We start from the raw sequence: 27,962 nt of genomic DNA, 5'->3' as shown, positions 1-27,962 counted from the left end.
CCATCCTACTACCTTTCTCCTCTACCTCAGCATTCCTTTTTCAAGTAGTTCTTACTTTTCAGTGATATTGAATGACACAGTCATTTAAATAATGCATTGTTGGCTTCGGAATTGTGTTATATAGATTTTAAAGAAAATGTTGTATCGTCATGAGAAATTCCACACAATGTCACTTTTTCCATTGTGAGAAATGTGACTTCTTCTGGGCACTTCTTTTGTAGTAGAAGGACTCAACAACTGTGTCATATTGATTTCCTCCTCCACCTTCAGAAAAATTAGAGGAAATTGCTCATGGGGCCCTCCCTGGCAACCCACACTCTAGCTAAGTGATTCAAAGATTCATGACTTAAAGACTCAACTTGCTAGCATTTGTAGTGGTTTAAAAAAAAGGGGCTCCAACACCAAACTAACCAACCCCAAATCCCCCAAAAGCCTGACATGGAGATTCAAAAGCTTTGGACACTTGCATCTTTGAAGACTTTCTTTACCATCAGGATTTGACAATCCCATGTGATTAGAAACTATCATTACTCTGCTTCTAAGCTGCCTCAATTCCCATTATCCAGAGGTTGTCTGGAATGGAGTTAGAGAAGGTCTAGGAGATATTTTTAAGCCATTTGTTGATTGATTTTTGGAGATAAGACAAGGAATCTCACAACATTTTTTTTTTTTGGTAAAGGAATTCACATTTTGTGCTCATTGTGTTGTGGTTGGGGGTTGTCATCTAACAATATTATTGTGCTTTTCTAACAGCTTCCAGGGTAAAATATACATTAAATGCATATATTTGAATGGAATTCTAAAGAAGGAAAGAATTCTGATGCTTTCCTCACTAGCCCTTCTCTGTAAAGACTATAGCTTTTACTCAGGTCCATTTTACAAATCCAATATAAGCAATAGAGCAAGTGGAAATGAGACCCACAGAAATCAGGGAGCCAACCACTTGGCTGAACAGGACAGAGCCTGATAACTTTAAACACTGTTAGGGTGTGAAATATAGATGACTACAAAAATTCTAACTGCACACATTTTTTCTGCTTCCTAAGATACACACAAGCACACACAACTTATTGTACAATAAATAGGATAACAAGATTATCTGTTTCGAGCTGGGAAGAATGTTTGAGATCATCTCCAATTCTCCTTATTGATAGAGGAGGAAACTGAGAGGGCAGTGACTTACCTGCCTGAGGTCAAGGATTCTAAACTCAGGTACTGAGACTACAAATCCCTGGGTCTCTACCCTTCTGTGATAGTTTCAGTACCTGCTTAAAATGTACCTTTCAGAAAAGTCACACATTTCAATAATGGGAACATGCACCGATGGCTGTCTCTTTAAATTAGTCTTAATTCTAATTATGCTCTGGTGCTAGCCTAATTACCAGAGAAAGGAAAAAAAAATCTGAAAAAATCCACAGTCATTAAATTCATATACCTACCAAGTCACAACCTTGAAATCTTGCTCTAGTTGAAAGCACAGTTAAAAGTGCCTGACTATATTACTAGAGGAAAGTTTTAATAAAAACTAATTAAGCTACAAAAGTCTCAAGTGGTTAACTGATTTTAGGGGCTAAATTTCTGGCACTTCTAATTATCCTCCGGTGGCTTTACTTAGTGTTTCACAACCATGACAGATGACAATGAAAAAGTGCAGTTAAATTCATCCACCCTGACACGGTGCTAAGCGCCCGCTTCTCCCTCTCCAAGTAAAATCAATACTGTGTTTGAGTAAACACGTTTACAGCTTTATTAGGATGTCTTGCTTGTTCTGTAACAGCTACTTGAAGCTGTGGTAACAAATCGACTCAACTCAGTTAAACCTAGAGAGCTGGGTAAGAGGCCCATCGATAAGGTTGTTATAAAAATAAACTGCAGGAGATCAGAAAGCTGGAGCATGCAGCCGGGAAATGTCAATATTTTTCCTTCTGAGGAATGACAAAACAGTGAGATCATGAATGAGAGCTTTAGAGAGGCTATTGTTTCACTCGACTTAAAAAATGCTTCTTGTTTCAAACAGGGCCTAACCCTGAGGAATGAGACTTTAATTCCTATCACCCATGTAAATGGCACCAACAGATTAGACATTTAATACCAGTCCTTTGGGTTTTTAACTGCTATTTCTGAGTCTCCATGTTCCTTAAGGTGATGAACTTGTTTGGGGTTCAGTGACTTAGAGGTGGAAGAGACCCCAGAGGTTCCACCTTGAGGAATGGATCCCTGAGGCAACAGCCCAACCAATGGGCCAGGCCTGGACATGGAGAACCACCACCTTTGGAAGAAGCCTATGGAGCAATACTTCTAGAGGTTTGTCCACATGTATATGAAGCCCTTCCTTTAGGTCAGTCACTGTGTTAATCACAAGGGCTACAAAGAAGGACTGAAAATCCCGGTCTCTGCTACCAAGAAGCAACCATTCTAATCAAGAAGATCCCTAGGTATGTAAGATGTAGATAGGCTAGATAGAAGGTTATCTGAAAAGGGCAGGCAGGAGCAGCTGGGGGAGGGAATGATGGATGAGCTGCGCAACCAGGGTGGGCCAAGTCTGCCTACTCCCAGGTGTCCTCAGGAGTCCTTGGGTTGGGTCCAGGCAGTGGGCTCCCTGCTCTGCATAATGGCCCCTTCAATATTAAGAAGCAGTGAGCAAGGCTCACTCCCCAAGACTCTGCAGGCCGAGCATCTTGCAGTCCAGGATCATTCTCCAAGAAATCATGACTTGAGGGGTTTGGAGTCAGTCAGTGGTAATTTTGTCCCATTGTCACCTGCGCTGGATGCTTAAGGAGGATCTTAACATTTCAGAGCATTGATCCCATCTTACAAAAATGGGAATCTGATGTTTTCTTTCCAAAGTCAGGGTTTTAACCTTTTTTTAAAAAGCAAAAGCCCCAACACCTAAAGCTGACCAAGTTCCAGTGAGTGCCAAATGGCTGTGATCAACACTTCTGTTGGTGGTCTGCAAAGTGGTTACATTCCCACCCTCCAGCAGACCTGGACATCCCCCTTTTGGGGGGGGCGGGGCTGGAGGGAAGCAGAAGGTTCTTTCTTCCGCATGGTTCCTTTAGAATCCAGTTCTGGCTCATCTGCCTTGTTCCCTGAGATTTCAAGTGCTCACTCCCTGAGTCCCTCATGTTTCAAGCCAGGATTCTACTTTTGTTTCTGGATTTCCAGTACACGGCACAGACCTTAAAGAATGCTTACTGACTGGTTATTGATTAGACCAGGTGTTCTCAGGCTAGGGTCTATAAATTGATTAAAAAAAAAACAAACCTGTTTTCCTGTGTTTATTATTTTATACATTGAAATCTCCTTCAAATTGAGAAGGGTTTTCCAGACTTCTCTAGACACTGCCCAATTTGGATGTAGAGGAAGTACTAGTTCCCTAAAAAAAGTTCAGATGTCTGTTCCATTCAACCCTGGTTTTTCCCCCTTTTTTCCTCTTTGTATCCTAATAAGATCTTTCACAATTTTATTTTCTCTTGAGATTAGTAAGTTCTTCTGGGGTCAATCGTTAATATGGGCTAGTGACTCAGATGTGTAAGAAAGCATTTTTTTCAGTGAAAAAGAAATCAATAAACATTAACTTTAAATTGAATAGTTTAAAAGATAATGCCAGCCATTGTAAGGTATGTACATATCTCTTCAGGTTTTGCTCAGAGAAATCTAAACCCTAAATGGTCTCAGATTGGATGGTTCAATGTCTAAGACTGTACAGGAGCAGGAAGTCAATTCAGAGTGAAGGTTCCCTCGGAAACCACAGCTCAGCCGCAAATTGGTGATCATTCTGGTGCAAAATAAGCAGCAATGGGCAAGTTGGCTGGGCTATGTCTGTGAGAACAGTGACTTAAGAGTTTCCTGGCCTTTATGGTTAAGCACTGAAAGCCAACATGTGACACAAACATAGCTCAAGACCTACCTATAAATGGAACTTAAAAAAAATCATCTCACACTGGTTTACTGCAACTTTGTATGGAAGGGGCATTCCTTTACAGGGATAAGCCTTCTGGACTTTTATAGGAAAATGTTAAAAACACACCCACACACTCACCCAACCAACCACACCCTCATATTCCTATCCAGGACCAAAAACAAACAAACAAACAAACAAAAAAAACGCTGAATAAGACAGGTTGCCTTCCAGTCTTTTAAACTTCTACCTCCTATTCATGTGATGTGAAATATTATTTCCTTAAGAAAGGTCTGATATGTTCTATAATGAAGCCAAACCAATTTGGAAGCTTCAATGGACAAGGAAAACAGAATATATACAACTCCATCACTGATATAATGATTGTTTGGCTTTTTTAAAAACTACATATACCAATATAAATTCTTAGTATGAAGTCAACTTCGCATTAAAAAGTTTTTTTGGTTCAGTTGTTTCACTCTTTGTGACACATTTTCGTTTCCAGCTCTTTTTGCAGATAAAACTGAAGCAAATAGTGTTAAGTGACTTGCCTAGGGTCAATGTATCTGTTAAGTGCCTGAGTCTGGATTTTGAATTTCGGATTCTTTCCACTGCCCCAAAGTAAGGTTAACGCAAGGAGATAAGTACAAACAGAAAGTGCTGGCTGACAGAACAAGCCACGTTAAGTGTGCTGGCTGGGTTTATGTACAAGATCAACCAGGAGGCTAAGACAGAATAACAGGAACTGACCTGATAGTAAAAACTGCTTGGTAGCTGTTTATGTGAGAACAGTGTTTATATCAGGTTAAGGTAACGATGGATTTCTAGTAGTAGCTGGAAAAGGACACCCAAACAATGTCTACTGGAACAATTACCTTACTTTCCAACAGGCTGTTGCTAATATAGGAAGTGTTCTCTTGCCATTTATTTGTTAGAGAAAAAAACAAAGTGTATGAATCCAAATTTATACCTAGGTCAACATTAGCTAGATGACCCTAGAAAAATAAATTGAGATGACTCTCTTATTTACTAGGCCTATTTAAGAGGTCCCAATCCCATCCATTAATCATTGGTCTTTACTGGGCTGAGTGAGCATGTTGTTAATATCTGCATGTTCTTCTTAAAGCCAATAAACAGATTTCTCTGCAGGTTTTGTGTAGCTCAGGGGCAATATTTTATACCTCTTCTGTATATTAATGATATAGTTGTGTGTGAATAAATGCACGAATGAAAAAGCATTTAGTAGTTTGATTCTTGCTTGTTCTCAAAGATGACCATGGCATCTGGAAGGTGATCCGATGACAAGCATGTAAACTGAATTTCAGTGGGGGGTTGGGGGGAGCTGTGTTGAGTCACCAGCCTCACTCTCCCTTCTGGGACCATCGGAGTGACTCCAGATATGGACCAGATTCATTCATATGAGGTCAAGAATCCTCCTTTTTATGTAGTCCATGGTAGGCATGAATTCATACTTGTTAGATAAATGACCTAGAAGTACTGGGGGAGGATCCTCTGACTTAAGGGTGAGGGCTTCTGGGTCAGCACAACAAGTTGGTTCTTGGGAGTCTGTGCACCAAAGTCTTATCAGAGTGAGAAAGAGTATTGATGCAATAAAATACTAAAGTGCTTTTTTAGAGTAATTTTCACCTGGCGGAGTGGCTGGAGGATTTTGAAAGTGTTTTGAGACAACAACTCTGGCTTTGCCCTCAGTTCCAGGGCAGTGCCTGGAACCATTCTGAGGCTGCACCACCAGCTCTGCGCTCTCAGAAGCCCCTGTGCAGTCTTTCTAGGGTCCTTACTCCCCTCTGAAAGCTGATCGGCAGTTCTCGTCCCCATCCCAACTGCTGCCATACAATGTACAACTAAATCTTGTTAGATTAACCCAGGCTGATATTGACAGCCCAGTGGGAACATATTGATTGGGGCCCTTTTCTTGTTATTTGTTATGATTTTTCTTCTCAGTTTCATTTACTGGGCAGACACAGGGGAAGAGATTTCACAGGGAACAATGACAGTGCCTGTCACAAAATGTTCTCAATGTTTTCATTTGTTACTATGGCAGTGACAAAGAGGGTTCCAAATGAAAAGGCAGACTGCTGTGATAGAGCACAGCGGGGCAACAGGAAGGAATTTTCTTCTGACCTGGGAAATTAGGAAATCATGTTTAGTTGGAGATTGCAGAATTGTCTCCATTTCCCAGGGCAGAGTCCTAGCCCCAGAAATGGCTGCAAAGGCCCAGGCCTGGGAGGGTCATCCAGGGAGAGACCAAGAGATAAGCATTTTAATAAGGACCCAGCACTGTGCCTCATGCTTTTGAAAATACATTATTTCATTTGACTCTCACAACAATCCTGGGGGTCAGGTACCATTTTCATTTTATAACTGAAGAACTGAGGCAGAGATTGAGAGACTGAATCAGGGTCACACGGCTACTGTATCTAAAACTGTATGTGAATTCAGGTCTTCTTGACTCCTGGGCCATCAGCAATATCTTGAAGGAATCAAGAGAGAATTGTTGGCATCCCTGGGCTACTGGAATAGAATGACAGACTCTCTTTGCCTGGGACACTGACTTCTAAAGGTCCCAAGAAAGTCCTCGATGGTGCACACCACCAACTACTGCAGTGAACGGCTGAGGTGGTGGAGCTGGTAGAAGCTAATAAGCAGGTGAGGGTGAGGTGGAGCCCATGACCGCTATCCCAGACATGGACATCCTCAAGGAAAAAGGGGAGGGGGGAAGCCTATGGTGGCAGTCCTCCCCTACTCCTCATCCTTGCACTTCTACCCCAAGCTCTTACAGCAGAGGCAGGTGGTCCTTCCCTCCTGCCTAGGGCCAGGGGCACCAGCCAAGGACTGATTGGCCTAGCAGCAGTTGGATCTCAACCATCTCTTTTGCTTTGTACCCACCTGGTCCTCTTTGATGCTACAAGACAGAAACAAAGGTCAGGATGGACCCCTCAGGGCTACTATTTAGGAATCTGGAGCTTCCCAGATATCACTGGATTCAACTACAAAGAAGTTAAAATCATCACAAGAGCCTTTGAACCAGATTTTAGATGAATTTACCCCCCTCAAACCCAAATCTCCCAATAGTCTCTCTTTCCTCACCCCCCCACTCTTTCAGAAACAATTAAGTCCTCACAAGCCTTGCCAATTCTTATTGAGCTTGAATCAGTCTGAAATTTAACCCTTCATGGGAGAGTAAGCACCAAACTATTGTGCAGGGAAACAGATGTTCTGCCCAAATGACATAATCAAAAGACATCACCCTCACTTATTAGCATACTGTTTAATATTCACCACAACCTGTTTTAAAGAACAACAATGTGTTAACATTTAAGCCTGGAGGGATCTGAATACACTCTATACTGTATTTGATGCAGCTTGTTTATGCAACATTCTGACAGATACAATTAATCTCGTGAAAATGACCTGGGTAGAGCATAATAGCAAATTATCTTTAAAGTCATACCACACATTTTCCCTGCAATAATAAGCACCTCATAAAATCCACAATGACACGAGTGCATGGTGAGAACATTAAAAGTTACTTAAAAGAAGAAATTGAAATTCATTAAATTCATAAATCTTAAAAAATGCAATAGAGATGAGGGTTAAAGAAAACATTTAAATCCCAAATAAGTATAAAATGAATGATTCTGTACCTCCAACAAAGGCATCTCCAGCTCCATTGGTGTCAACTATTTCACTCTGGTTTTGATCCAAGACAGGAAAAACACTGACTTCATTCTCTGCAAAGGGAGCCAAAGAAAAGCAGGTGAATTCTCCAAGTAACACAACCTAACAGACTGGCCAGGGAAAGTTGGTGCTCCTCAGACCCATTGGGAATAGAGAGTACACTGAGGAGTCCTTGAAAATTGGTCAGGGAAGTCTACAAGCAAATGTCAATTCAACCATCTATAAAGGACCTACAATGTGCAAGATGCTGAGGGAGGAGCTAAAATAAATATATTAAAAAATGAAATTGGGTTTCAGTCAAGGATCTTGCATTCTGTTGGAAATAGGGTGCAGAGAGAGAAAAAACAGTAAATAGAAATATAGATAAAATAAGTAAATACAATATACTGGATTCTTGCCAGGTCTGGGCCCCCGCCTCCTCTCAGGAACAACCTCCAGAAATCACTCCTCCCCTCGCAACTTTGGGGCACCAAAGGTTGAGCTGTCTGCATGTGGACAAGAGTGAAGATTCTCACCTGTTGTATTTGGTCAGATTTTACTTCAATCAATCAATCAATCAATCAACCTTTATATTTAGTACCTGATATGCCAGACATACAAATATCATAAAAATCCCTATCATTACAGTCTAATGGAGGAGACAAAATGCACATATATAACAGAAACTAGATAAGCTTAGAGGGAGCAGCACTAGGGGCACGTGGAGAGGGTGCATTTACATGGTGTTTTGAAGGAAACTAGAGATTCAAAGAGGTGGGGTGGAGGACAGAAGGCTTTGGTGCATGGGGCAGTCCCCCATAAAGGCCTATGGATGACTGATGGAGTGTGATGTGATCAGATGAGGAACACCAAAAGCTAAGCTAATGGCACTGCTGAGCAACAAAAGGAAGTTATGCTGGCCCTATCCCACCTTCACAGCTTTAAAAACGTCTTGACATGCCAGACAAAGATGTATTTGATCCTAAAAGAAACCGAGCCACTGGAGTTTACACAACAGAGTGATATGATCAGACCTCTGCTTTTGAAAAATCACTCTAGTGGCAGTGAAGGTCAATTAAAATGGCGAGATGTTATTGAAATAGTTCAGGCAAGAGATAGAATCTGCCTGACCCTAATAGGATGGGCTATGTCAGTTGAAAGGTGGCACAAGAGAGGGATGTTGGGAAGTAAGCAGAACAAGATTGGGCAGTTTAGCATTTGGGGAGAGAGGGAAGAGTTGAGGATGATTTCAAATTTATGAACTCAGGTGAATGATAGGATATTGGTGCCCTCAACAAAAACAGAGAAATAAGAAGACTAGTTGAGTTTGAGACATAAATGAGACATCCAGGTATAGCTAGCCAATTGGCAAGTATATGGTACTGGTAATTAGAAAAGAGAAGAAGAGATGAAAAAAGGAATGCAAATTAAATATCATTTGCACAGGAGAGGATAATCATGTTCCCCAAGAAATAGAATAGATAGAAAGGAGAAGATGGTGTAGAGCAACCTTGTACACTATGCAGAAGATGTGAGGCTGGGAAAGAATGGTTAAACAAGTAGAAGAACCAGAAGAGAATAGTGTCAAGAAAACTTGAGAGGAAAGGGTTGTCAAAAGAGCAAAAATTAGCAAAGAGGCTAAGAGGGATAAGTAAGAAAATGTCACAGGATTTAGAAATGATTAACCTTCAACATTTGAATGGTGAGGTTAGAAAGGCAGACTGAAAAGGGCTGAGAAACCATAGAAAAATGAAAAAAGGAGGCACGCCGAATGTAATAGCTTCTTCCAAGGGTTTGGCTATCAAAGAGAAGACAATTAGAGAATAATTGCTTGAAAGTATGATAGGATTTACTGAAGATTCTTTTAAAGATGGGAGATATGTTTTTCGGTAGCAGGAGGGATAAGCCAGGAGATGACAAGAAACCAACGATAAGAGGGAAAGAGGCAATTATATAATGGGAATCGCCCAGAGGGGGATAGAGGAAATGAGTACATTGAAGACAACAGAAACAAAGGGGAAAATCATGTTTGTATGGACCTTAAGTCTGGTTGCTTCCCTAATAAATCTCTAGGTTCAGGAAATAAAGTTAAAGCACTTGGGAATCTAAAAAATACAATTAATAAGAACTAGGTACTTTCCTGCAAGAAAACTATAACCATAAGGAAACTACAAAGCTCCATCATAGTACTCAGTATCAGTGGTGACTGCCAAAGTTTGTAGAGAGACAAACTTTATTCTTTTTGAAAGTATTTGTGTCAATTGGTAGGAGAAAGCTACTACTAAACTTATTCTCAGCATCCTAGCTACTTTAAAATGTGGTAAAGGTGGCGGCTAGGTGGCATAGTGGATAGAGCACTGGCCCTGGGGTCAGGAGTACCTGAGTTCAAATCTGGCCTCAGACAATAATTACCTGGCTGTGTGGCCTTGGGCAAGTCACTTAACCCCATTGCCTTGCAAAAAAACCCCCCAAAAAACCTAAAAGAAAAAAAATAAAATGTGGTAAAAACAAAAGGAATAGCAATGGCCTTCTAACCAAAGAGATTTCTCTATGCATTTGGTTGTTCTTACTATAAGCTAAGATAGTATTCCAGGCTTGGAATATTCTATTTGCCAGGAAAAGAGAGCTGCTCATGGAGAAAAACTACACTGCCAAAGAATAGGATACTCCTCTTTTACTATGGTGTGGTATTGCTATATACATAAATCTGGATCCAGCTATGTCTTTAAGAATCTATTCAAGGGGGTAGCTGTGAATGAAGAAAACAGAAACCCATTCTATCCTCTGCCACTTGAGTACCAGTACCCTCAGCAAGAGGCAAAACACAGAGACAGCAAGGAAGAACTTGTGAGATCCAAAGTTGGATATTTGTGAAGGGTCCTTCCCTCCCCCCTCTCCCTGTTAGAAAATCATCCTACTCCAGAGCCCAGCTCTCACAAGCCTTCTCAGACACAGTAAGGCCTTTCAATAGCTTTCTCCTTGTTAGCCCTTCTTCCCTGTTGAAATGACTCTGCATAATCCTCCCCCTTTATATTTTGCTTAGAATGGAAGCTCCTTCTGAGTAAGGGCAGGCTCATATGCTCAGTGCTTAATACTCAATCTGGGTGTCTGCTGAGTCCTCTAAGTGAACAGAGCTTAGTCTGGAGAGCAAGGAATGTCTCATTTTTGTCTATAGAGTGCTTTGCACGCAGGTAAAGGGACTGGACTTGTGACTCACTGGAGGAGAACGTTCCTCTCCCAGATCACCTGGCACCTCCCCTACAACTTAGGAGAGCAAGAAGGGGCTCAGTGAAACTCAGGAGAAGGTGATGCCTGGGAGAGGAGAGAAGCGCTAGGAGTGTTGGTCAGGAAGCAGGCACCCTGTTAGCTAGTGGGGTTCAAGAGGCGACAAGATTGTTCTTGTTCTTCAAGGAGTTCACGATCTAATGGGGGGGAGAGTTATGTGGAGGTAGAACTGAGGTGGGGAAACCATAGATAAGATGAGAAGTGAGGTTACCAGGAAAGAGAAGGGGTTCAGTCGGAGACATGCTGAAGAGGGAGACTGAGGAGAGTGAGTGAGAATTGGAGAATGACTCCAAGATGGGGAGTGATTCAAAGAAGTTTGGAGGAGGGATGGTCTTCTGGGAAAAGATAAGGAGTGTGGTTTTGGATATGTTGAGTTAGACATGCCCAATTTACCCAGGTTAATATTTCTAAAGCACAACTGCCCTCACCCCTCCTATCCCCTAAAAAGGATCCCTTCACTTTCTTATGGAATTAAGTTCAAACTTCTCAGCTTAAAACTCAAACCTTGTGATCTGGCCCATATGGATTCCCTAAACATGCCCCACACTTTTAATATCTTTGTGCCTGGAAGGAGTTTTCCTTTCCTTTTTGCCTGTCTAAATGAAGTCGCCTCATTTTCCCTGGCCCAGTTCAAAGGTCAGCTTCTTAATGAAGCATTCTTCCACCAGATGTGATATCTGAATCCCCAAACTGCTTTGTTTGTCCTCTTTATTTCATCACATTCTCCTCTTGATTACCCAGACTTCCAGACCGGCCTTGTGGCTCCTACCAGACTCCAAGTTCATAAAGGCAGACTGGTGCACTCTGCATCTTTGAAGTTCTCACATACAATTCATATTAGCATTCATTTAATGCCTAAGAGACACCGGGCTAGGTGCTGGGGATATAGAGACAAAAGAAACAATCTTTTCCCACAGGGAGCTTCTAGTCTACACTTAGCAGGTGCTCAAGAACTATTTTAGAGAACTAAGGAAGGAGGGTGAAGTAGGAAGAACACTAAAAGACTCGAGGTTTTCTATTTAAGACACAGACTCACATCTCCCACCCTATACCAAAATAAGGTCAAATGGGTACAGGATTTAGGCATAAAGGATGATACCATAGACCAACTAAGGAGAGCAAGCAATAAATACCCCATCTGTCAGATCCATGGAGAGGAGATTAGTTTAAGACCAAACAAGTGACAGAAAACATTATAAACTGAAAAATGGATGATTTTGACTATATTAAATTAAAAAGTTTTTAACAAAACAAATAAAACCAATGCAGCCAAGATTAGAAGGACTGCAGAAAATTGGGAAACAATTTTCACAGCTAGTGTTTCTGAGAAAGGACATTTCTAAAATAGAGAACTGTATTAAATTTATAAGAATAATAATTCATTATCCAATTGATAAATGGTCAAAGGATATGAAAAGGCAGTTTTCAGATGATGAAATTAAAGCTATTTGAAAGAAACTCTGAGTATCACCTCTCTGATTGGCTAAGATGACAAAAAAAGCAAAATGATTGGTATTGGAGAGGATGTGGAAAAACTGGGACAGCAGCTCTTTTTGTAGTGGCAAACTATTGGAAATAGAGGGGATATCCATCAATGGAGGAAAGGTTAAACAAGTTGTGGTGTATGAATATTATGGAGTACTATTCTATTCATGAGTGGTTAGACTTTAGAGAAGCTTGGAAAGACTTGTATGAACTGATGCTGAGTTAAGTGAGCAGGAATCAATAGAACACTGAACACATTGACAAGATTATGAGATGATCAAGATAGATCAGCTCTTCTCAGCCATTCAGTGATTAAGGGAACAATCCTTCCTGATTTGGAAAATGCCATCCACAACCAAAGAAAAAATTATGGAGTGTGAATGCAGAGCAAAGCATACTCTGTTCATTAAAAAACTTCTTTTATAAGGTTTTTTCTTTCTTTCTCATGGTATTTTTCCCCCTTTTAGTTCTAATTCTTCTTTCACAACATGACTAATATGGAAAATGTTAATAATAATAATATAAAAAGATGACTACAAACTGATGATTCTACTTCCCCAAAAGTAGTTTATAAAAAAGTAATTCCAGTTAAGAGTTTTGAATAATATGTTATTTCCTTTTCCTAGTTACAGTTGCAAATATTTGAAGTTTACTCAAAGATGATATAATGCACTTTCCCATCATTTCTTTGGATAGGTGAGGTGACCCTTATGTGTACAGGACAGTGCATATGCTTTCAGATATTGTTGCTGCTTACTTTTGCTTAAATATTTTTCTTTTAATACAGGAGAAAGTTCTCTGTCTGGGTTAGTCATGGATGATAAATTTGGAAATCAATATGATGGAAAATTTAAAAAGAGATTTTCAGTGAATAAGGCATTAATTTAAAAAAAATAAAATGTATCCAAAATCTGATCTCTACCATACCAAGAAATACTGAACTTACAATTTTGATATTGTGAATAATTTCAATTTCAATAGCCTAGAAAAGGTAACAGATAATACTATCAAGACAATCATTCCTTCTAATGTTTATCTCAGATCCTGATTATTTAAGGATTTTGAAAAAGCAAGAAATCCTGGCTGAAGTCTCCTTCTCTGGAGAGATGAATAGTGCTTCAAGTGGTGCGTTTTGTGTGAGAGTGTGTGTGTGTGTGTGTGTGTGTGTGTGTGTGTGTAGTACCATCAACAGTGAAACGAATCTCTCAGGCCCAACCCTGAAAACCAATGGAGCAAATAGGCCAAGGGTCCTGGTTGTCATTGACCTTGCTGTTTCAGAGCCAGTTGGAATTTTATTTATCATTCTGAAAGCTTATGCAAGAATGAGTCATTATGCAAGTATCTGAAAAAAATCGGACAGCAGTAGCTCTTTTGGGCAGGAAATCCACTGTGCTATTTTTAGATAACAACTATTTTCAAAGTGAATAAATTCCAACCTAGTACACTCCTCCAAGGAAACATTTCTAGATACAACTGTGCTAAACAAATACATTCCGAAAAATATAATGAAAAGTTGATTTCATAAGACCTCACAGCATGACAGCAGTTTCTCATAGTGGACTCCAAAGAAGGCAGGGACAATCTTTCCTGAACTTTGGATCTAGCCTTCAAAGCATATATTATCCAGAAGACTAGGCTCCAAGTTGGGCCACACTGATATAGGTGGCTCACTGCTTGGAAGAGAGATCTAGTTCTGTGAACAACTTATATGACCTTGGACAGGTAATTTAATTTTTCTGGGCCTCAGTTTGTTCCTCTGTAAAAGGGGGGTGGGTTAGAAAATCTATAAGGTCCCTTCCAACTCTCATATTCTTTGGTTTGGTGGAAAAGAAGATGGTTCTCACCCATATCTGCTTGTGTGACCTTAGCTTCACAAAAATAGAAGTGTTCAGATATGATTATGCTCAGAGAAATTAAAACTCTAGCTAAATATCACCAGAATAGTAAATGGTAGAGAAAGAACTTCAACTTCAGTTTCAAGGTTGAAAGAACAGCAGTGATTATTATTCATTTTTCTCTTCTCTTCTCTCTCTCTCAGCATCATAGCCACTTTGTAATGACTAACCTGGTCCCACTGAACCTTCCCTTGCAACATACATGTAGTCAAACAGAACACTTCGACCATCTCTGAAAATACCTACCCTATTTGGCTCCTCTTTAAGATGTGGGCGATGTCCTTTAATTTATCATTAGCCCTATCAGATCACAACTAGTTGCTGTGGTGATCAGAGTTCTGAAGTCTTTAAGAGTGTGTAGAAAAGATGACATTTCAAAAAAATCTGCTATTTTCTGAACTCTGGATATTTGAAAATTCATTTTTGGTACTCAGTTTTTAATCAGAAGAATGGCAAGGCAGGAGAGGAAAGGTTTGGAAACAGGCCTTACAATAACCTTTTATGAGCAACTGGAAGAGATCATTTCCCAAAACTAATTGTGTGTCCACTGAGGTCACTCAGCCCAAACCAAGAGTGGAAGCCTCTTCTTTAACTCTCCCATGTGAAAAGTGCCCATTTGTCTTCTGGTTCTTCAAACTGGAAAAATGGCAAGCAGGGAGCTAGAGAAGCAGGGACTTTCTAAAGTGAGGAAAGAGATTTACCAACTTCACGGTTTCTTTTAATTGCTGAGACAGGACTATCTTGACCAGACCGTGAATGGCTCCTTGCAGCCCCATCCCATTGCTGTTTAGCATCAATCTCAGGAGCTCACCATATTGGTGCCACTCTGAATCACTGCAGCTCAGCATTCTGGGACTCAAGGGGTCGTGCCAGCTGCAACCCCCCGAGAAGCAGGGATCAGGAGCCTTCATCATCACACTGAGTAGCTCTACTGGCTCCAAACAGTCATTGCTCTGGTCAAGACATGCAGTCTCCTCCAAAAGGGCATCTCAATGTGATGACCACAGAGACACTTCAGGAGTCAAGCGCTCCAATTCCAACCTTCTGTGAGGGACACTCCCCATCACTGGGTGCATCCCAGCTTTCTTCTCCTCTATAGAATAAGTGCTCCTCACTTACACTGAGCTATTTTCATTGACGACGCAACAACTTTGATGGACACCAAGTTCTCAAGATACTGCTGCTGATATGACATGCAGTGTGGGACTTCCTGCTGTGAATAGTGGTAATGGTAAATGAGTTAGAACTAGATTGAAAGAAGGGCCGTTAGCCACCGGGGGGGCTAGCACAGCCGCTTCTCTCTGGAGCCGATGGGACCTTGGAGTGAGGAAGCGCCGCAGTAAATCCTCATCTGTTTGGGAGGCTTGCATGGTTGGAAAACTTTGTTTTCAACTTGCTGAAAGCTTGGCTGATATTAGTGCAGCCCACTGGGTTTGGAGGCAGAATGCTTCCTGGAGGTGATGCCGTAGAATAGGCCTGGCAGAAATGGAATATTTCTCTTTGTTCTGTATTATGCAATGAAATGAAAGTTCTCCAACCAAAAGAGCCAATTTCATCAGGGTCCTTGATATAATCAAACACTGATACAGTTATGAGTACTATAGATTCTCCAATAAACTAAATTGGATTCACAGACTACTTGTCTACTTGGAGTACAGTAATAAACACCAGCAAACAACCATTACATCCAATTAGGCTGAGCACTTGTCTTTACTGGGTCATTTACCAATCTCTCTTGCTCTTAAAAGTAGATTAAATGTGTAAACTTACAGTTAATTACCTGTAACAAAACTCTTAAGTACAACACTTCATGTTGCTTTTAAAGCTTGGCTATACTCCTCAGCACACTTTGTAAATGGAGTCCAAGTCTCAGAATCAGGTTAAAAAAAGAGTCTTAGAAATTAATAGTTTGAGGATTACCCAGGAGCTGAGATGGGTTCTTTGGAGCTACAGCCTAATGGGATTTAACCGAGGTTTAGTAAAGCTCCTAGAATCATCAGGTCACTCAGAAGAGGGATTTAACCCTGAGCAAGCTGTGGTGGCTGCACACCTGGTTGGGGAATATTCAGAAGCCCTGTTCCACAAGGTGCTTTTGAAAAGACAAAGTGGGGTCTGGGTGGGCTTCAAAAGTATTCTGTGGGGGCAACAAGAGCCTCCAGCAAAAGCTGGTACTCCCTTTTTCCTTCCCCTCTCAATGTTCTCATCCACTGAGCAATTCAGATTGGGAAAGGAAAAATGTTTTGGGATGTAGGAAAATCTGAAGGAAATCATGGAAGAGGAAATTCCTCTTGGAATTCATTAACTGAATCTCTTTGAGTTTTCTTCCTTTTCCCCTCATATCCTTGAAGACTATGCTGATTTGCTACCCCCCAAGAGCATATAAGAAAGCTCTGTGTTCTAGACTTCTTAAGGAGGGAGCTTTCTTTTCTCCCCATCACAGCAGCCTCCATCAAAACCCACCAGTTCCATGGCCTGGCCAGGTTGGGGCAGGGCCTGGCCTACCCCAAGCAACATTCAAGGAGAGCCCCTGACTTGGGGTCTTTCCCTTTGATCAGCAAATAACATGGTATTACAGTGGCTGACTGTGGAATTGCATATACATTTTTGAAGGCATCTCTATTTGTTCAGATACTAAATTCTATTTCTTTCAGTCTTTCCTGGAGACTACAATGAACAATTCCAGCTTGCCAAGGAACAGCTCTCCTCTGGGTCCTTGACACTTACTGATAAAACCTGAATATCACTTGGCCTCCACCTGGGCCTTTCATCTCAGTGTGGCAGAAACACCAGGGTCAAGCACACCCAAAGCACCTGAGAAGACACCCCAGGTCCCTAGACCCCACAGAATATTCTTCTCCAAGTCTTCAACAGATTCAGACAGTGATTCTAGATCAAAAAGGGGTCTCAAATGGTCTCAAATCCACAAACAAGAATCCAGATAGTTTAAGGCCTGACATTCAGATCTTTCAGGCTGGATTGGTCCAGGAATCCTTTACCAGAGCTGGAGCATCAGAAAATAATTATGCTTCACACCTAGTATGAAGGATGAGGTGGAGAAGAGGAAAAGAAAACATGAGGATTTATAGACTGTTAAGAGAAGGCAATTGATATGACACCTCTAATGAGTGGAGAGAGAGAGAGAGAGAGAGAGAGAGAGAGAGAGAGAGAGAGAGAGAGAGAGAGAGAGAGAAGTGTGTGTGTGTGTGTGTGTATGTATGTGTGTGACAGAAAGACAGAAACTGAGACAGAGAGATGCACATCTACATGAATCCCAATCAGGAGCCAAGTCTCTCCCAGCTGAGGGCCACCCCCAGGATCCTCCTCCAGGGCCCTGGCCCAGGTGCCAGTGCTTCAGGGAGAGGCTCAGCTTGGAGTCAGTATGCCCACCAGAGCTGGAAGGTAGTGCTTAGAACCAGGGTTAGGCCTGAATCAAAGGAGAAGGAGCAGTGAACCAAAGAATGCTGACAGCCAAATATGGTTAGGCAACAGTAGGAGATTTCATCAACGTGGCCAGAAAAATGGGATTTTTTTTTTCCTGTGACAATAATTACACAATTCAAATGGGAGGAAGGCATGGAAGAAAAACTGGTTGTGCTGGGCGATAAACTTCTGGGATTGTGACAATGTTTCCTCAGTGGAAAGAAAGAAAGGTCCTCTGAAATGTAGTTGTGCTTATTAACTTTTAGGGTAGTTGATAAACTGTATTCAAAAATATAAACTTGTAAATCAAATTAAGAGGAACTGTTTGTGTTAGATTCTCTATGTCCCAGAAGACTCGAGCTGTCCCTAGAGCTCTTTTAAACAGCAAGCCATCCTACAGTTAGGTTATGACTTTTAAAAATGTGATTTTTTTTTCAGATGGTACTTTGGGGGGGCCTGTCCTTTCTGCCTTGTTGACCTTGGTCCTTGTGAATCTGTGCCCAGCCCAGAGACACATTCAAGGCAGGGAGACTGGTGGGCTGGGGTAGGAAGAGAAAGGATAACAATAGGAGAAATGGCAGGCATTTATTTAAAAGAACATGGAATATTAGTCAACATAACATCTGAAAATTGGGGTTCCCCCAAAGCATTGAACATGAACTGAAGCTGTTTACTTGCTGCTCTGCTTGAGTGAAATGAAGAAAAATACAAGCTTACAGTGTATATACTGTTGGGCTTATTCATTTAGGAAGAGATCTTTCCTGAGTATAAGGAGGGAAATCTAGTGAGAAATGAAAGTGGAATAAAACCCAAAAGTTTTCAATAAAATTTTGGGAAAACTAGGTGGTGTAGTGGAAAGAGTATGGGGCCTGGAGTTCAAATCTGCCCTCAGACACTTTTACTAGCTGTGTGACTTCGTTTCAGCTTCCTCATGAGCAAAAACAAGCTGTAGAAGGAAATAGCAAAATACATCAGCATCTTTACCAAGAAAACCCCAAGTAAGGTCATGAGTCAGGCACAATTCAGCAAAATCACAATGGTCCTTATGTCCTGGGCGAGAAGATTAAAGAACTATTGTTATCACTAGAGTGGATACATAGTTCTGGGAAACTTTGGGCAAACATTTATTTCTCTGATTAGTCCACGATGGAGAAAGTTGCTTTTCTTCTTAAAACATAAATTTAGAAAGAATTCCTCCTGCTCTCTTTGATAATATCTAAACAATGTAATGCCCAACCATGATTCCAGAGGACAACTTGCCTCCTGATGAAAAAGATGGATTCAAAGATGAAGAATGAGACATATATTTTTTGGACACGGCCCAGTGTGAGAATTGTTTTATTTGACTATCCTTATTTGTTACAAGGGCTTTGTTTTTTTTTTTCCTTTTTAACTGGGTGGGCGAGTAGGGATTGAGAAGGAGAGAAGAAAATGCTAGTTAATTGAAAAATAAAATAAATGATAAAAAGATAATGTCTAGGGGTGGCTAGGTGGCACAGTGGATAGAGCACCAGCCCTGGAGTCGGGAATACTTGAGTTCAAATCTGGCCTCTGACAATAATTACCTAGCTGTGTGGTCTTGGGCAAGTCATTTAACCCCACTTGTCTTGCAAAAAAATAAATAAATAAAACCTAAGGAAAAAAAAAAGATAATGTCTAGCACATCTCTGCTAGGTACAAAGTAGGTAACCCACTAAAGGTTTGATAATCTATCATCTATCCAGTTTATGTTTTTTGTTACTTTTGTAAAAAGTGAATGATGATTAGGAAAAAGTGAGGTTATCCATGTTCTCTTGAGCCTATATCTGGAAAAAATCTAGTTCTGTCAATATCTGAAGGGGAAAGGGGAATAATGGTAAAGAGCTATGTTCTTTAAAGTAGAAAGTCACATGATTTGTGTCTACTTTGGAGGAAGAGCATTCCAAACATGAGTATAGGAGGACCTCCCTCTCCTTGCTCCCCCAGGTGCTCGCTGCTCTGATACACTCGGCTAATATGGGCAGGTTAAATTGCAAATAACTGTCAGACCCTGGATGAGCATCATGGCAGGCAAGTCCAGGAAGTCTAGGTCATCAAGGTGGCCTCACATACCTGGGAATGAGATGGATTCATTCTGATGGTTCAGAAGTTATTCTGAATACTCTACCGAATATGAAAATTCTACTGAACACTTTTTTTTAGGTTTTTTTTTTTTGCAAGACAAACGGGGTTAAGTGGCTTGCCCAAGGCCACACAGCTAGGTAATTATTAAGTGTCTGAGGCCACATTTGAACTCAGGTACTCCTGACTCCAGGGCCGGTGCTTTATCCACTACAGCACCTAGCCGCCCCCCTGAATACTTTTTATTTCTGAGGATATGAAAGAATAAGCAAGTGGCTAACTTTCTGATATTGAAAGAGGAATAATTTTAGTATAATACCTAGCTTAGTATAGGTACTTATTGATTGATTAAAAGGATTTCTTAGTTATTTCTAAACTAGCTACCAAGCAATTTTTAGAAGTTTTTGTTTCTTCCCATATCTTCTAAAATTAGTTTATGCTTGCTCATCCTAAAATGGAAATTTATATGCATTTAAAAATATAGAGATGACTTTCCAAGTGTATTTTTTTGAAGAGTACATCAGATTTTATAGAGAATAAAGTAAAATGGCAACAAGAAAGATTAATGGCAAACTCAAGATTGGGAAGCTTTTCCTAGATTAGTTGATGATTGTCCTTTGATAATTAATTACACAAACCTATGATCTTTTTAGGATGACCTAATTAGTATAGAATGATTTTCCTTAATTACAGTTGTAAATTAAGTGCACAGGGTTCACCTCTCCAAAATAATTACATGTGCATTGTAATGTGAAATATGGTATATTAATTTGTAGTTTTATCGATTACTCCCTCAACAGAGATGATGACTCATTAGGACACAGTTGTTAAGACCCTTAAAAGATGCAGATAGGTGGGTGCAGCCCGCAATCATTTATAGGCAAAGTTGATCTAGGAAAACTGGTTATCTTCAAAAGCCAAAATACCCAGGCTAGGGGCTAAGACACTCCTGTCAAAGTTTATAATTAGAGCAGGTTTGCCCACCCGGAGGCCCATAAGGTGCATGAGGCCTTCAAACCCATTCATGTGGCCTGCATCATGTACCTGGAAAATGAAGGAATGGGGAAGTGCATGTGCCAGTGCTGCACCATCACAGATCAGCATAACCTTTAACTAACATGGCTTGACTTTTTCCATTTCATTTTCATTTCATTTCATTCTAACATTGTGTGATCATGAAACTGCTGGGATTTCTTTTTTCAACAAAAGATATGCATATAGGAATTTGGATTTTTATTTCAAAAAGTTTTAATTGCAACAGATAACTTTATTGTATGCAGCATTAACTGCTATTTTATCATAGGACTTTGAGAATGGATTTCAAGATTTTAGAAAACATCAACTGCATTTCAATATATTACTCCATTCTCAGCTGATAGCAAAACATTGCCTGCAAAATTGTGAAGAGAATGTTCAAACCTGCAATCAGACAGGCAACTTAAAGAAAAATTTAAGTGTCTTTCTTGAACTTTTGATAAGTTTTATCTGCCTAAAGAAAAATATCTGGCATTTCATGAACATGCTCTACTTAAGTCTCTTTTGGGGAGTATGTATATTTATAAGTAACTTTTTTCCTATATGAGATAAACAAATAGTAAAAGTAGAACAAAAATTTCAGACTTGAATCTTGAAAATATTCTTTGTAGCACTACAACCTCTATCAAACCAGATACAGCTGCACAAATATTGAAAAATGTTTACAACAAAAATGGCATGTTCTTTTTTTTGTTTAAAAAGTAAATGTTCTATTATTATTATACTCATTAGCAATATGGATTGCATTATAGTCATAAATAAATATTAAATTCAATATACAGTCCCTGACAAGTTTTTCTTGGATGTCATGGCTCTGCAGAGCTAAAAGGGTGGATACTCATGTATTAGAGGTTGTCAGCTTAATTACTCTTTTTTTCCCCCATGTTAACTATATATTAAATTTAACACATTGCTCCCTTTCATAATCCATTTCTTAGCATCACCCAAATGGAGAAAATCAAAGTTTAACTATCATATTAAGAAAACTCAAGCTGTGCCCATTATGCCAAAGAAACACAATAAAAAGGAAAGACTGTAGCATCTTCCTCTAGTCTGAGGATACTTCTCTGCTGCAGCTGCTAGCAATTTATTATGAAAAGTCAGAGAAGAGAAGCAAAATCTGCTGTCAAAGCATAAATAGAGTATTATTAAATGCATAAATACAGATGTCTCAAACCTGTGTTGGGGGAAAGGAAAAAACCTGCCTACCTTGAAGGTAAAAAAAAAGGGAAATGACTATATGTCAATCAATTGGGAAGAAGTTATCCAATCCAAATGGTGCTCATTCACTATCCAAGTTAAAATAAAACTTTTCAAAGAAACTATAACCATAGATTGAAATATCTCAAATGCAATTTTATGAATAGGGCTAACATTTTCTCCTAAATATAAACCAGATTCAAATAAAATGTTAAGCTTGCCATATGCACAGTTCAGACAACTCCCCTGCCACATTTTCTTTAAACTCACTCATTGGTTTTTTCTTCTTTTTCTTTCTTTCTCTGCTGTTAAGATGAGTCTTACTGACATCAATATCAGTTACTGAGATAGCTTATGTATGGTTTTTCCAGCAGCCTCCTGGATATTTTTTCCAGGATGTTTTTGCTTTGTGAGCCAAGAGTGACTCCTTCCCTCCTCAGAGACAGGGAGCCGACGTTTGACTGCACCACGTTCCTGCTAAGGTGAACCTGGATTGGGGACCATGGCTTTGGAGGTGATAGGACTGAGCGTGGAGCTCAGGCCTTATCTCTGAGGCTGGAATACAGAACTGGGCTTTCGTTAGCTTTCTCAATCTCCCCTTTGAGAGTTACAATTTCTGTCATTCTTTATTGTTTTTACTGTTAACTTCCAAAGGTGTATTTACCTACATGGGCAATATGGGTGGGTGACTTCAGTACACCTCTAGCTGAGGCAGACATCTTTTAACCTGTGACTTTTAAAAAAAATTAATAATCTTCACCTTTTTGGGGGGAGGGGGTTCTCTTTTTTTAACAGGGCAATGGGGTTAAAGTGACTTGCCCAAGGTCACACAGATAATTATTAAATGTCTGAGGCCAGAATTGAACTTGGGTCCTCCTGCCTCTGGGGCCAGTGTTCTATCCCTGTGCCACCCAGCTGCTCCCTACAATTTATTTTGAGGAATGTAAATGACTATTTTTTTGTACAATGCATCCACACCTAGTCCTATCCCTTGATTTCTTCTCCCATTCTCCTAAAAGCCTAAAGAAAAGTCAGAAGTAAGTTCAGAACTGAACCTGCCTGATTCCTATATCAGCACTCATTCCCTACTGTGACAGAAGAATTATAAAATGTCACTCTTCGAAGACAGAAGGTACCTATATTGGGCAAGTCACATTACAAGGGGTTTGTATTATTAGCCTAGAATCATATGCTTGAGTTCAGATTAAAATTCAGATCTCTGTAATAACACATAATATGCATTGAGCATTATAATCTAGCCAACTATAATTACACAATTATTGATGAAGCCACTGTTGACAAACAATGCCTGCTTTAGGATATTAATATTTTACAACTAAATGATGAAGAAAGCTGTTTATTGCCTTCCGCTCGATCCTCTCTTAATAAGATCGACATTGCAGATGTTCATGTAAGCTGTATTGATGTTTAATGGTGCATGATCCTCTAGGTGGTTCCCATAACCTTGCTTTGTCTACTAGGAGCTGACTCAATTGATATGATAATAGAGAAAAGAGCCAGGCTGGACAGGCACAATCTGCATAGCCTTTAAATTTGCCATCATTAGATAGCCAACTGCTCCTAAAAATTCTTCTTCAGTTGTCACTGACGACATGGTGTGAGATAAACAGTACCAGCAAAATAGCCACCCAGGTGGGGGCATCCCTTCTTTGAAGCTTTTATCAGTCTGTTTCTAAAGGCAACAACCCCAAGTTTTATGAACTCCTCTGCGATTTCTAGCTATCTACCAAAGTGGATAGATATCACACTAGGGACAAAGGAATGGAGAGTGAATTTGGAGAGTTTCTGTGAGACAAATAAAATGATGGAAAAACTAAAACCTTTTATTCCAATTCCTCTAATTAAGAATAATTAATACTGAACCAAGCATCTTATTAATTTCAAAGTTTTGAAAGATTTCAAATTTTCACCTAGGATCTTAAAAACATTTTATTAAAAGAAGTTCAACAAAACTATCTAATATAGTGAACACAATTGACAATCTATGTGTCTTTCCATTATAATAGTCTATCTTTTGTGGATTAAAAAAACAAACAAAAACCTAAAATATTCTTTTGGAAAGAATTCATTTTTTGCTTTCTTGTGGATTGATCATGTTCAATTTCATGGGAAAATGAAATTTAAGATAATAAAGTAGATGACATTACAAATTATAAGATTCATTCAATAAAAATATTAGAGAAGTCTGGCTGGGAAATATAGTTATAAAGAAGACTGTAGGGGCAGCTAGGTGGCACAGTGGATAAAACACTGGTCCTGGAGTCAGCAGTACCTGAGTTCAAATCTGGCCTCAGACACTTAATAATTACTTAGCTGTGTGTGGCCTTGGGCAAGCCACTCAACCCCATTTGCCTTGCAAAAAAAAAAAAAAAGACTTTGTGAAAGCTGCTTCTGTTAAAGGTAATTAAAGGAGAATATTTCTTAAGTTTATGTGGAAACTGAACACTCAAATGAACAGGACTCTATGATGGTCAATAATTCAAATTGCACCCCATCTAAAACAAACTTCTCTATAACATCTGGGTCAGAAAACTCTGGAAGCTGTCACATACAATAAAAGATATCAGATGATTTAAAATGGGCATGAATGAAATTAAAATTCTAAAGAAGGAAGAATAGTAAATGGTTTGCTATCGCTTCCAGGTGGTCTAAAGGCATTTTGGGGGTATGTTTTATATTGAGTAAGTATACTGAATTGAACTTCAAATGCAGTTTCTTAAACTGTTTTTGGTTCTCAGGTGACTATATGTCTCAATTTCATTTTGGTTCTATTCTAATGAGCTTTGAGTCCTTAAAGGATTGGTGATTTCATGAGTGTAGGATAGCTAGTGGTCTATTCCTCTACTAATATAGATTGGAAACCCTTCCATAATATCTAGTTAACTTTCTTTATGAGTTGCTGATGATTCAAAAAATCAAGTCCAGGTATTCAACCTTCTGTTGAGAAGTGAACTGGAAAGATGGGTTCTCCACTAGCAGCCATGACCTTGAAGCACTGCCAGTTTGGGTAGCCTTGCTGAGGAGTCTGCTCCGGTGAGAGGGTCTTTGAGAAAACAGGGTCTATCCTAAACTGGACCAGTGTCCTGAAGAATCTAACTAGTTTGGTAAGAGAAAATATAGAAGCTGCAGAAAGATCAATTTGCCACCTTTCCCCTCCATTCACTCCACTTTACCAGATAAAGATGAAAGTAAATAGATCTCTTAGAAGGTCAAGAGATAGAATTAGGTGGTGCTTCTTCTGCTGGGCCTGGAGTCAAGAAGACCTGAGTTCGAATCTTCAGACACTTAATAATGTGATCCTTCTCTGTTTCTTTTTTTTTTTTGAATATCAAATAAAGATATTAGACTAGATGATCCCAAAGCTGGGAGGGGCTTCTCCCAAAGCTTCTCTTTGAGGAAGGTCAGAAATACTTGGGATCTTGTGGGAAGTGTGTGGTTTGACCAGGGTGGAGCCCAATGCTCTCATACTCAAGAAGTGAGCTGGCACACTGTGCAGAGTTTGCAATCATCATACCAGAAACTTATGATAAATGACCAAGAGATAATAGTCATTAAGGGAATAGAAAGTCTGATTTATGAGTACTGAGGAACATAATTGTACTACCTGGACAAATAGTAGCTCAAGATCACTGAAATAACCACCCAAAGAGAAGCTTTGGGACAAACAGGTTGGTTTTCTCTTCTGCTCTTTGAAAATCTGCTTCAGCTTGAGGACATCGCCAGGACTGGAAAAAGCACCTTCCAGGGGCTCAGAATTCAGCTCAATCATCTCTCTCCACCCCCTTCCAACTTACTGATAATTCAGAAAGAGAATGGGTATCTTACAAAGGAATTTTCAGCATAAGATTCTATAAACAGAACCATGTCAACCCCAAACTAATGAAAAATGAATGAGTTCAGTAAAAGACCCTAGCCAGAAGTGCTGGGAAGTGAAGAGGGTCAATGATTCAGAGAAATATGCATGACTATCTGGAGGTAGAAAGGATTAGAGTACACTGAGGGACTCACCAAGTAAGGAAATATTTAAATTGAGGAATGGGGTGGAAAATGAGATAGCACTGCTTTGTTTTTTAACTTCTTTCTTAACATGACCACCTGCCTGATTCCAAATGTAGCTTAGTAGAACCCAGAAGGAATGGAAGTTGGAACTTCATTTCTTCATACCACTCAAGATCAGTCACCATGAAAAGGCTTCTAAATTAAGAATTCCCCCTTCATTACTGCTTCTATCCACTAGGGAAATGATGAATGAGAGAGAAAAAGAGGGGACAGCAAGGTCAGGCTGATATGTGCTTTAGAAGAATCTACAACGATTCTCTATTTCCTATTATTACTTCTAAATTCTTCAGCTTGACTTTCAAGACAGACCTGACATGGTCTTATGTTTTAGCATGTTAACCCATACATGATCTCATCAATATGGATATGTCCTCTCTTAGGACACAGATCACAATCCATTCACTCACACTGTTGTGATTGATTCCTGCTCACATTCTTCACCAGATAATCTATCCAGTGAAATGGAGGCCTTCTGGATCTCCCTTATTTTAAAAATTTTAAATATTCACATAAATCTCACTCTGAAACATAAAATAAAAACTCCAAGTTAAATGGAAATGATGAAGGCTATCCACTTGCTCACCTGGACAATGCCTTTATGAAAGTTGAACAATTTGCCCTTCTTGGCAGAGAAGAGGGAAAAATGCATTGGTATTTTAAAGGCAGATTGGCTAAATGAATTAACATTGAAAGTAATTTCTTTCCTATAGGAAGTAAGGAAGAATCCAAGTTTTTTCAGGCCATTTAATAGGGTGCCTCTCCTATAAAGCTGAACAGGCCTTGATGGCTTCAAAGGGCTCAAACAAATTCATATCAGGATCCATTTCATTCCTTGCCTCCAGCAGCCCCAGGCTCATTCCACTGCAGGTAATTTGGGCATAAACATTGTGAAAATCTAGTGTTTTCTGACCTCCTCCTTATGAAGCTTTGGATTGACAGCAAGTCATGATTATTACAATTGACTGGTCTTTAACAATAAAAAGTAAGTATGACCATTTCTAGAATACGTCATAAACATAAGAACATGAAAAATTGCCCCAGGCAAGAAAGACTACTGTAAAATAACATTTCCTACATGGCAAAATCTCCATAAAAAAAAAAAAAAGATGATTTTGGAAAAAAGTAATTGTCAAAAGTATCATTACCAACTTTATTCAAAAACATTTATTAAATGCCAATTTATGTGGAAAGTTCTATTCAAGAGACAAAATGGGACAATCATCTGTCCTCTATGAGTTTTCAGTCTGTTAGAGTGAAGGAGACAATCTAGTGAAGGATATGACCTGAACACAAGTAGAGTGTGTTGAGGAGTAAAGGTTAAAATGAGGGTAAAGTTCTCTACGAAAATGTGAGAGAGGGTACTTTGAGTCAGAGGAAGGGTGGGAAGAGTCAGAGAAAAATTTCATGAAGATGAGATGAGGAAGGAGTATATGACAGGCAGGAGGATGAGCAAAGGACTACAAGCAGAGGGGGATTCTATGCTCACAGGCACTCAACATTTGAATTCAGTTTGATAAAGATTCGACTTAGGTTTTTATCCTGTCCCCTGGATGGTATTAAGCATATCAGATGACAGCTTTCCTGTAAGCACTAATTGGCCACTTCCCTGAAAGTTTTTTTTTTCTTTTTCTCTTTTCCTTTCACTTCTCCTCAAACATCTGTGTAAAATGTTCCATGAAATATTCTGATTCTCTTTCCCTCTAACGGTTCAGCTCCAACCCCAATCCTAACCCATAGATTTAATCACAGATAATCAGAGTTATAAATTCATACTAGTCTCCACCTTGGCCAGGATGACATTATCAGAAAGCCATTAATGGTCTAAAACGAAAAGAAAAGCTCATTAATAAGAGCAAAAGTGTACAAAGGTAAAAAAGGGAAGT

General features: G+C 39.7%; 1 protein-coding gene across 2 annotated transcripts in view; it reads right to left on the bottom strand.

Annotated features, from left to right (window-relative positions):
* Positions 1 to 27,962, bottom strand: part of ADK (adenosine kinase) — a 580,911-nt gene that overhangs the window by 6,283 nt on the left and 546,666 nt on the right. For both annotated transcript variants that reach the window (XM_074232887.1, XM_074232888.1), the window contains exon 10: positions 7,567 to 7,653. In XM_074232887.1, coding sequence (XP_074088988.1) covers positions 7,567 to 7,653 — 87 coding nt within the window. The remainder of the gene's footprint in view (positions 1 to 7,566; positions 7,654 to 27,962) is intronic.

This window comes from Macrotis lagotis, chromosome 4, assembly GCF_037893015.1.
Source record: "Macrotis lagotis isolate mMagLag1 chromosome 4, bilby.v1.9.chrom.fasta, whole genome shotgun sequence".
Lineage (NCBI taxonomy): Eukaryota > Metazoa > Chordata > Mammalia > Peramelemorphia > Peramelidae > Macrotis > Macrotis lagotis.
The sequence above is the reverse complement of the archived record's forward strand: the minus strand, read 5'-3'. Positions and strand labels throughout refer to the sequence as shown.